This window comes from Chrysochloris asiatica, unplaced genomic scaffold (genome assembly GCF_000296735.1).
Source record: "Chrysochloris asiatica unplaced genomic scaffold, ChrAsi1.0 scaffold00021, whole genome shotgun sequence".
Taxonomy (NCBI): Eukaryota; Metazoa; Chordata; class Mammalia; order Afrosoricida; family Chrysochloridae; genus Chrysochloris; species Chrysochloris asiatica.
The window spans coordinates 22826110-22836988 of record NW_006408539.1 but is presented as its reverse complement, the minus strand read 5'-3'; the positions used below and the strand labels follow the sequence as shown (position 1 = coordinate 22836988).

General features: G+C 41.8%; 1 protein-coding gene across 1 annotated transcript in view; it reads left to right on the top strand.

Annotated features, from left to right (window-relative positions):
- TMX3 (thioredoxin-related transmembrane protein 3) overlaps positions 1 to 10879 on the top strand; it is a 50893-nt gene that overhangs the window by 15130 nt on the left and 24884 nt on the right. The window contains exons 5-6 of the mRNA XM_006837585.1: positions 3066 to 3111; positions 4363 to 4443. Coding sequence (XP_006837648.1) covers positions 3066 to 3111; positions 4363 to 4443 — 127 coding nt within the window. The remainder of the gene's footprint in view (positions 1 to 3065; positions 3112 to 4362; positions 4444 to 10879) is intronic.

Sequence of the window (10879 nt, the reverse complement as noted above, 5' to 3'; positions counted from 1 at the left end):
CTATGAACATTGGTGTGCATATATCTACTCGTGTTATGGCTCATATTTCTTGTGGGTAAAGACCAAGTAGAGGAAATGCTGGGTCATAAGGTATTTCTATTTCCAACCTTCTGAGGAAGCGCCATATTGCTTTCCAGAGAGGTTGGACCATTTTGCAATCCCACCAGCAATGCAGGAGTGTCCCAGTCACTCCACATCCCTGCCAGCATTAATTGTCCTCTACTTTTTTGATCTTTGCTGTTATTGCGGGTGTGAGATGATAAGGACAGATGACTTCTTAAAGACGTTTTTGGCAGTCACACATGGATGAGCTGGAAGTGGGGCGGAAAGGGCATTTATGTGGACATCGGAGGCTGGCAGCCCAGGATGGTGGGTGGCAGTGGAGAGAAGAAGAAACAGGAAATCTTAGTCATCTTTAAATGTGAACTCAGATATGGGTGGTTGGCATTGTGGCGTGTCATGAGGAATGGTTGAGGCTAACAGTCCTTGAATCTTAACTGAGGTGCAGTACTGTACAACCACGGGTCATATGGAAAAAAAAGCCACCTTGAATCTGTTGTACCTTTGCATACGAGCAGCTGTTTTGACTTTGTGCTGTTAGGGTTCATGATTATCCGCCCAGTATTAGAACAGGTGCAAGTTTCCAAATAGTCACTGTCAGCAGAGTCCTGATTGTTGGTGTAGAACCTGGGTCCTTATGTCTTTTCACCCAGGTTTTGCTCCTTAGCTTCTTTGATTATCACACCATTCCCCTCAGGAGATGGAAGGTCAACCCAACTTCTGTCAGAATTGAAGCTCCAGTAGCCTGGGGCTGTGAGGAGGGTGGTAGTGCCACCTTGTCGAGATGGCAGCTGAGAACTGGAGGTGAAAGTCTGCCGTGAGAACCACTACATCACATTATAAAATACCCGCCGTTGTTTCTCGTGGATGCAATGTCCTTGTCTTTGTTTAATCTGTTTATAAATTTCAAATTAGATGAGGGAATTGCTTGTGGAGTATACTCACACATCTGCCTGCCTGCCCCATCAGTGAGCTTCACCTCCAGGTTTGGGCCTTGTGGTGGGTTGTCTTGGGGACCTGTATTGATTTGCTTCCTTAATTTGGGAGAGGGTCATGAGAATAGGCTGTACTCGCCTCCTCTCCCCCCCTCCCCAATTTTTTTTTTTTTTTTTTTAACTTGGGAAAGAAATCTCCATAATGGTGCTCCTCCAATTAGACAAGACTGCAGTGAGAAAGTGCTGCATTCGAGATCGGCGCAGATCAGCGATTCGGTGAACTGCGTTCCTGTACAGACTCAACAGAGGCCCCAGCTCTTCTCCCAGCCTCAGGTCTTGCTTTATTGTTTCCTGTCCAGAGAGGGCCAGCTGCTGCTCCGTCTCTTCCTGCCACTTTACTCCGTGTCTGCGGCAGAAGCCCCAGAGTGGACAGGAGAAGGAAGTGAGACTTCACATACAGTTGGCCACCCATTCTTGTTATCATTTCTTCAGTGACTTGATGGGTCGTGATGAAAAACCCGAAGCTAATGACAATTACTAAAGTTGTTGGTAAACAGAAGCCGGATACAGAAATGGCTTCCCAACTGTGGTAACAAAATGTTCTGGAAATAGAGACAAATAAAGGCTGAGCTTGTGGAAGTACATACAGTTAGCGGTACATAACCAGTATGTTGTTATTGTTAAGAGCCGTCGAGCCGGGTCTGACCATTAGCGACCCTGTGTAGGGTTTCTGAGGAGCAGCTGGTAAGCGTGAACAGGCAAACTTGCAGTTCAGATGGCTTTGCAGTCTGGCACATTAACGCACAGCGCCACACCAGGACTCCACATAACCAGTGTACTTTCATAACTATCCTGTTTTATATGGAGTCTCGGTGTGGCACTGTGGGTGAAAGGTTGGCAGTCCAGACCCGCTCCTATGAGTGAAAACTGACTCAGTGACGCTTACAACAACAACGTTAACAGAATACATTCTCTCTGCTGCCTTGAGTCCTAAGGAGGTAGCACTGTGGTAATGTTCTGTTGTGATTTCCTCACATTCCTAAGTTCCTGTACCCTCTCGTTTGTTTCCATCATTCTATTTCTGCTTTCCATGTAGCCAACACATGTCCTTGGGGCAATGCTTTTTCATTTTAATGAACTTGAGGATTTCAGGATAATCTTTGAGCTACTTGAAATTATTTTAGGTTTTTAAAAAAGTTAGAAGCCGCTATAAAACAAGTACCTAAAGCTACCTTTAGGTCATATATTGACTACAGAATTATGTATTTTTCCAAATACAATTTATGGTTTTAAAATGGAAATTTACAATGCAGTCCTGGTGTGATTTCTGTAGGGTAAGCACTGGACTGCTAAATGAAAGGTTGGTGGTTCAAACCCACCAACTATTCCTCAGAATAGTGTTGCTATGAGCCGGAACCGACTCCCTAACACTTCACAGCAACAGAAGAAAGGAGAGGAAGCCTGGAGGCACAAGCAGTTTGATGGGCCCTGAACGTCGAGGCTGGTGGTTTGACCCACCCTGAAACTCAGCAGACAAAAGGCCCTGGTGGTCTGCTGCTGCCGAGATGCCGGCCAAGGAAACCAAGGGGCAGCTCTCCCCTGTGATGCCCGGGCCACCATGAGCTGACAGCCACTTGACACCAAAGCATTTAGGTTCCATAGGAAGGGCTGGACCAATTTTTAGAGGATTCGGTGAGATCTAGAAGAAATATTTGTCCTGAAAAATGAACTGAAAGGAAATGAGGACTTCATTATTTTTAATAAGGATATATATTTTTTAATAAGTAACTTTGTAGATAACATTGTAACTGTTCTGTTGAGGGTTTTTTTGCTTGTTTTTACAAGAATTGTGTCAGCTTTCCATGCAGAACACTGCATGGTTATTTTAAGAACAGTTGTTTTGTGTGAGAATGTCCTGTGTGTGTCTTTTTTTTTTTTTGTTTTGCTTGACTTGAAGACAATGTAAATGTTTGTATGAATATGCATATTTTGCGTAAAAGACTCATTTGTTGCTTAGTTTCTCATTATTTTAAAAGAAGTTTAGAATTAATTCTTCTCTTTCTCCTCAAGGCCTTGCTGCAGAGTTTGGAGTCCGCGGTTACCCAACGATTAAGCTGTAAGTGGTGGTGTGGACGTTTCTATCAGTTCGCTCTGCTTCACGTTTGCTACATGAATTCCTGCTAGCTTCCTTAGCAGCTTGAAGAGCTGAGGTCAGCATGCTTTGTAGGTGCAGCATGTCATCAAAAGGGAGGGACCGGTGTCCTGGTGCTTTTCTCACAGTTACCTTCAGTTGCTCCTCACTGTTAGAGCTCTACCCTCACAGCACGTGTCCACTGTGACAGACACTGGCCTGGCAGACCCAGGGCACACCGTCTCCGAAAGGTATCCATTCGCTAGCAGCTCACAAGCGTATTGTGATGTCTGTCTACCAGCAAATTTGACTTTGGTGTAATTAAACTAGACTTCTTCATTAGACATAAAAGAAAACAAGGAGAATCCACAGTGGATATAGGTGCTAATCAAGTCTAAATGCAGGGCCAAAACAGCAGGAATCAATGTAGTGTAATTCTCTAGGCCTCGCATTAGAACCCTGAGTCTTGTGAACCTTATTTTAGGGAGCTGGGGAATGAGCTGGACAGCTACTTGTGTAATAATCAAGTACACTGTTATGTATTCATCTTCAGATTTGACTCATTGTAATGTTTTTCTTTCTTGGGTTTCATATAGAACTTCCCTCCACTTTTTAATACAGGGTCTGATCAGCCCCTTTTATGCTCTTGTGTTCAGTACACTTTAAAAAAAAATGGTTTAGTTGTTTAATTGCCTGTATCCTGTCTCAGTCTCACAATTTGTAGGGTTTTTTTTTTGTTGTTGTTTGTTTGTTTACTTCTTATTTTTTTAATTTAGTTAATTAGACATTGAAATGAAGTCCTTGTCATGCTTTTGGAAAGTTCCGTCATTTTCTGGAAGAGCTTGTTTTGTGTATCCGTTTCCTCTGATTTAGAAGTATCAAGATTGGCGTATAACGTGAGGTTGTATTAATATGTGTTTTGTTACAATCACAAGGCTCTTAACTCCCCTTCCTGTATGTTTTGTAGGGAGATTAAAAGCATTTAAATGCCCAAGACTGGGGTGGATTAATCCCTTTTAAGATGTCACAGACCCAGTGCACAGATGAGGAGTTCTGTGCGTCCTAGGACACAGTCCTGTATGCCAGGTTGCCCTTGTCTCCTGTATGTTACGTAGTAGCTTCTGATATACCTCCTCTGCACTGAGTCATTTTCTGCAGTAATAGAGACTGATTTAGTGTTAAATATGAAGATAGTTTAAATAGCTTTTCTCTTTTTTTCCCTTTTTCCTATTGAAGATTGAAGGGGGACTTGGCATATAACTACAGAGGACCTCGGACTAAAGACGACATTATTGACTTTGCTCACAGAGTTTCTGGGTGAGTTGGTGGAGGGTAAGGGCCTTTTTTGACAGACCGTGGGATCTGCAGAGAGAATGCATTTTGTGGACCCTGTTTTGCAGGGTCCATCAGGGACTTAGCTAATAAAATGTGTGTGTTTGTGTGTGTATTTCGTTATTTAGAAAGATTAAAGCATCCAACGGATGCTTTAAAGAAACTGAAAGATAAGCTTCTCTGTATGTACTGGTTAACCTCACACTGAATTTCAAAGGAAAAAAAAACAAACAAACATTTTCGCTAAGGGATTTTTAATACAGTTTTAAAGTTTTTGGATGATTGTAACAGCTTTATAAATCTAACTTTTTGGTTTATGATAATTTTAATTTTATACTACCTAGTATCATAAGGACCAAGAGACAGTTGTTCGAACAGAGCATGGGAACACTGAATGGTTTAAAATTAAGACACTTGTACAACAGGGTTGTATTCTTTCACCATACTTATTCAACCTGTATACTGAGCAGATAATCTGAGAAGCTGGGTTCTATGAAGAAAAACGTGGCTTTAGGATTGGAGGAAGACTCATTAACAACCTGCGATATGCAGTTGATACAACCTTGCTTGCTGAAACTGCAGAAGACTTAAAAAAATTATTGATGAAGATCAAAGAGCACCACCTTTGGTACGGATTACGTCTCAATGTAAAGAAAACGAAAAGCCTCACCACTGAATCAATAAACAACATACTTATCAACAGTGAAAAAATTGAAGTTGTCAAGGACTTCATTGTTCTTGGATCAACTATCAACACTCATGGAAGCAGCAGTCAAGAAATCAAATGACATATTGCATCAGGCAGATCTGCTGCACAAGACCTTTTGAAAGTGTTGACGAGCAAAGATGTCAGTTTGAGGACTAATGTGCACCTGACCCAAGTCATGGTATTTTCATATATATGTGAAAGCTGGACAGTGAATAAGGAGGACCATAGAAGAACTGATGCTTTTGAGTTATGGTGTTAGAGGAGAATATTGAAAGCGCCATGGGCTGCCTACAGAACCAACAGATCTGTGTTGGAAGAAGTGTAGCCAGAGTGCTCCTTGGAGGCCAGGATGGCCAAACTTCGTCTCTCATACTTAAGACATATTGTCAGGAGGGACCACTTGCTGGAGAAGGAGATCATGTTTGGTAAGGTGGAGGGTCAGAGAAAAAGAGGAAGAGACCCCCCCCCCCAGATGGATTGCCCAGGTGGTAGCATCGATGTGTATCAAGTGTGGCAACGATTGTGAGGTTGGCCCAGTATCAGGCAGTGTTTTGTTCTGCTATGCATAAGGTCGCTATGAGTCGGTACTGACTCAGTGGCACCTAAAACAACAGTGTCATAAGGAAGGAGTTCGGGTAGCATAGTTGTTACAAATTGGGTTGCTATCCTTAGGGTTGGCAGTTTGAAACTACCAGCTTTTCCACAGGAGAAAGATGAGGCTTTCTTCTCCTGTAAAGGTTTACAGCCTTGGAAACCCTGTACAGGGTCGCTGTGAGTCGGAACTGACTCCACGGCACATAGCCACCACCAGTGTCTTTACTTTTTCTTGTTACCAGATTTCAGAGTTGTGAAAGAGACCATAGGTAGTAATTTTCTGAATGAATTTGAACTTTACTAACTAGCCCATGGAGTCCTGGTGTGGCGCTGTGTGTTAATGCGCCAGATTGCAAAGCCATTTGAACTGCAAGGTCGGTGGTTCAAGCTCACCAGTCACTCCTTGGAAACTCTATACAGGGTCACTGTGGGTCGGAATCGACTCGACGGCACTTAACACTAACAACCTAGCCCACGATACCAGAAAATGCTTTCTTTTGAGATGTAGCTAAAATACTCATCACACGCTACTTTATCACATGCTGTATTTGGTTGTCTGAGAAGTAGTATTGCATTATTTACTTAGAGCAGAGCATTTTAGACCCAAAGTTTCTCTGCGGTATAGGATCGCGGTGCATAAGGTTGCTATGAGGTTATACTGGGATGAAACGTGTTCTTCTGTAGAGCATTTCTTGTTGGTTTTCATCTGTATCTGCCTGGAGCATAAAGACAGTGTTTGATTAGTTAATGTGATTGTGCGGAACTTCTTGACGAGGACAATTATCAAGATAAGTTACCCACTGTGGGCTAAGAAACAAACTGAGAGCAAAATCATGAGTTTATTAGAACATATTCTGTTGATACGTTTAAATATTTCTAAACCAAATTAAATGGATTTGTTGGGTGGCCGTCTAATACCTTACTGAAAAATTTTGAAAACAGACACAGAACTAAAGATGATCTTCATGTATTAAAGCTTGCCGTAGATTGCTGGCTTCATTCTCTTCATTCGGTTTGTAAGTGAATTTCAGGGGAGCATTAACAGTAGGAGAGGCTTGCTAGTGGTATACATTCATCCCCTCACGTGCATTTGTCTTTGTGTTGTGGCAGTGAGGTTCCACTGACTTGAGGAAGGCCTTCTCCTGATGTAACTGAAGGTAAAATGAAATTTCAAGAGTCAGTTCTGGAGTTTCATCATCTACTGGTTAATTACTAAAGTATTAAAATAGGAACTAGAGAAAAGACTGCTGCAATGCATCTAGCATTCTGAATTTTGAAAGTATGTTTGCCTTTACCACATATACATGGCTCCTTTTGTAAATCTGGTGATGGAGCAAAATGCAGCAATATGAACCATGTTTGAAAGAGGCCTGCGGGTGTTGTAGTTTTATCTTCTGTTTTTGTATGTAACATCCTTGGATGTAATTCAGTTGTCAGTTTAGTCTAGTTGCTTTAGAGATTTTTTCTCTTTTTATTGCTGTGGAAATATATACAGCACATTTTCCAGTTCAACACTTGGAGAGGTCACATTACTGACCCGTGCATCCACCACCCGTGTCATAACCAAATTTCCTGCCACAGCGGCAGAAACTCACACTTCCCCCCCAGTGACTTCCCTTTGTCTCTGAGCCCTGCCAGCCACTCCTAAACATTGTTCTCCATATAGTTGCCTGTTCTTGTTAGTTCCTGTCATTTAGACCACGGGACGCTTGTCCTTTTGTGATTGATTGACTTGCCTAGTGTGAATCGTGCACTGTTGAACTTGGTGCCCATGATTCTATTGTCATTGCTGCTTTAAAGTCTCTTGAGTAAAACAGCTAGGAGTGGTAGTTCTTTGCTTAACATGTTGGGAGCTGCAGCGCTGTTTACCACAACTGGCTGTCCTTTTTTTTTTTTTTTTTTCCTTTTAATTCCTATCAGCAGTGGATGATGGTTCCAATCTCCCCACATCCTTCCTTCCCAACAGTTGATATTTTCTTTATATATATATTTTTCTTTATCTTAGCTGTCCTAGTGGGAATGACGTGGAGTTTCACTGTGATTCTGATTTCCATTTCCCTAATGAGATCCCTGGTGTGGTGCTGTAGGATAAGTACTGGACTGCTAACTGCAAGGTCAGTGCTTCAAACCTACCAGTTGCTCCTTGGAAGCCTTACACAGGGAGGGTAGCTGTGAGTTGGAGCCCACTCAGCGGCACTTAACATTGAGAGCCCTGGTGTGACGCTATAAGATAAGCATTGGACTGGCAACCACAAGGTCAGTAGTTCAAGCCCACCAAATGCTTTCAGAAACTATATACGGGATTGCTATGAGTCCAAATAGACTTAGTGGCACACAGTAGCAACAGCAATGGCTAATGAAGGAACCCTGGTGGCACCTTGGCTAAGCACTTGACTGCTAAACCAAAGGTTGGTGGTTTAAGCCCACTAGCCCCTCCAGTCTGCTTCTGTGAAGATTGCCACTGTGCACCCTTGGAGCAGATGCGCTCTGCCTCGCAGAGCTACTGTGAGGGATCACGTGACATTGGGCATCTTTGACTGTGCTGATAGCCCGTTTGAATATCCTCCTTTGTATAATTTGTAGTCAAGTCCTGCCCATTGTTTCACTAGGTTGTGTGTCTTTTTGTTGTTAATTTGTAGAATTTTAAAAAACACGTTAGGTACCAGACCATTACTGGATATATGTATGGACCCTTGGATGCACTCCCACGGTGTAGGCTGCCCTTTTCAGTTTTGAGAAAGTGGTGAAAGAAACTTTTTCATTTTTATGAGACCTTGTCTGTGTTATCTTTTGTTGTTCATGTTTTTGTTATTGTTGTTTCTATTAGAGCGAATTTTTTGTCCTACCATCTTTTATTTTTCCTGAAAAAAAATTTAATAACATGTTTTGAAACATTTTAGGTTTTAACCTCTGGAAGATACTTAAAAACTATATAGCTTTAGCAGGTGGGGCTTGATAGCGGCTAGGGTAGAGGTGCAGGGAAGTTCGCCATCAGTGATACCACAGAATACCAGGCAAAGCAGATCCAGGGCAGAGCTCCAAAACTCAGAAGCACAGAGATAGGAATACTTACAAGGTTTGAAAGCTTAAAGCTAGCGGAACTTGAAGCTGAAGTAAAAAATCACATACTTTTGAATCTGCCAGGCTTGGAGGCCCTGAGCCAACAACTTGGGTGAGACCAAACAGTAAGACCAAGTAGGGGAGCAGACATACCACGGAAAACACTGTGAGAACCTCAGAGCAAAGATGGACAATACACTGTCCATTTTGCTTTGTTCTGATTTTTTTTTTTTCTAGTATCTGTTCATTGTCCCCCACCCCCCCACTGTTTGCACACCTCCATTCTGGTGACTAGATAGGGTGCCTGAGTGAGTGGACACCCTCCACCCTCACCACTAGTGGGTTCTTCTACCACACATGCACACAGATACTCTCAGCACACGAGCTGGCCCTGAACTGCTTTTGTTTTTTGTTTTTTTGTTTTAATACAGGAAAGGCCAGGACAGTGGTGTGTAGAGAGGAAAAGAGAGTGTAAAAACAAAACAGGCTGAAAATTAAATTCAAGCCTCAGGTACAGCATAACAGCCAACCGTGGCATCTTGAAATCTCTCAGACAGCTTTGAAGGCAAGAAGCGGAAGAGAGGACATTAAAGTCATACTCATGTTAGGCTACAGATTTTTTTTTTATTTTCCTCAGTATTCAGTCTAGTTTTGACTTTTTGTTGTTGTTCCTTTGTTTTGTTTTATTCTTGTTTTTTTGGTTTTTTGCTGGTGCTGTTTTGCTGTTGTATGTTCTTCCTTCTACCTTTGGAGGACATTCTCTCCCTATATTACCCAAGAAGAGACAGCAACTGCTGCCATATAATCAAGCTACAACCACACTCTAAAACACAAAACCCAGGCAGGAACCAATACCAACTGCCATATACCAGGGAGGCAAGACAACACCTGTGAAAGTTACTCTGAGTTAAGGAATAAGAATGAAAAGGGAAGCCCACATCCTGATCACATCTTTCTGGATGCAATGAGAAAGCTTAAAAAATACCAAAACACATACTCAATTAAGTATTAAGGCCACAGATAAATACTAAACCTATCCAAGAAGAAAAAGCAGGTGACGATATCAGCACATGTCCAGAAACAAGATAAAATGTCTGCGACAGATGACCTAGAGGTAGATCTGGACTACATTCTGGAAGGAGGGCAGGCCTTGGAAATGCCTGAGAAGGAATTCAGAAAATGATTATAAAATGTTTCAAAATGCTTTACAATGGAGTAGAGAAAAATAAGGACTAAGTAAGGAAAACATTACAGGAACAATCAAATAAGATAGATACAGCATTGGAAACATTCAAAACCTACAGAATGAGGTCCAAATGATCAATAATAGAATATCAGAAATAGACAATATTCTGAAAGGCCAAAGGAGTGGAATAGACAAGATGGAAGGCAGAACCAGTGAGCTGGAAGACAAATGTCTAAATACCACTAAGATAGAAGAGCAAACAGAAAAAAGGCTAAAAAAAAATCTGAAGAAGGTCTAAGATTCACATTGGACAACATGAAGAGGAATAATTTAAGAATTATCGGCATTCCAGAACAAAAGGAATCAAACAAGTCCACAGAGGAAATAGTTGAAGAACTGCTGGAAGAAAATTTCTCTAACATCTGAAAACTGAAAAGATAATCATTCAAGAAGCTCAACGAACCCCAGGAAGGATAGACCCCAAAAGAAAATCACCGAGACATATCATAATCAAGCTCTCTAAAATCAAAGATAAGGCAACACTCCTGAAAGCAGCTAGGGAAAACCGAATTGTTATATACAAAGGCAAGCAAGTCAAGTTAAACTCGGATATCTCAGCAGAAACCATGCAAACAAGAAGGCAATGGGGAGATATAAAACACTGAAAGAAAAAAACTGCCAACCAAGAATCCTTAATCCAGGAAAGCTATCAATCAAATACGATGGTGCAATCAGAACATTCCAGGATAAAGGAAACGAAAGAATTTTGCCAAAGCCAACCCTGCGCTACAAAACATCCTAAAGGGAGTTCTGTGGACTGAGAACCAACAAGCACAGACAACAACCAGAGATTGACATAACGTGGCAGCACC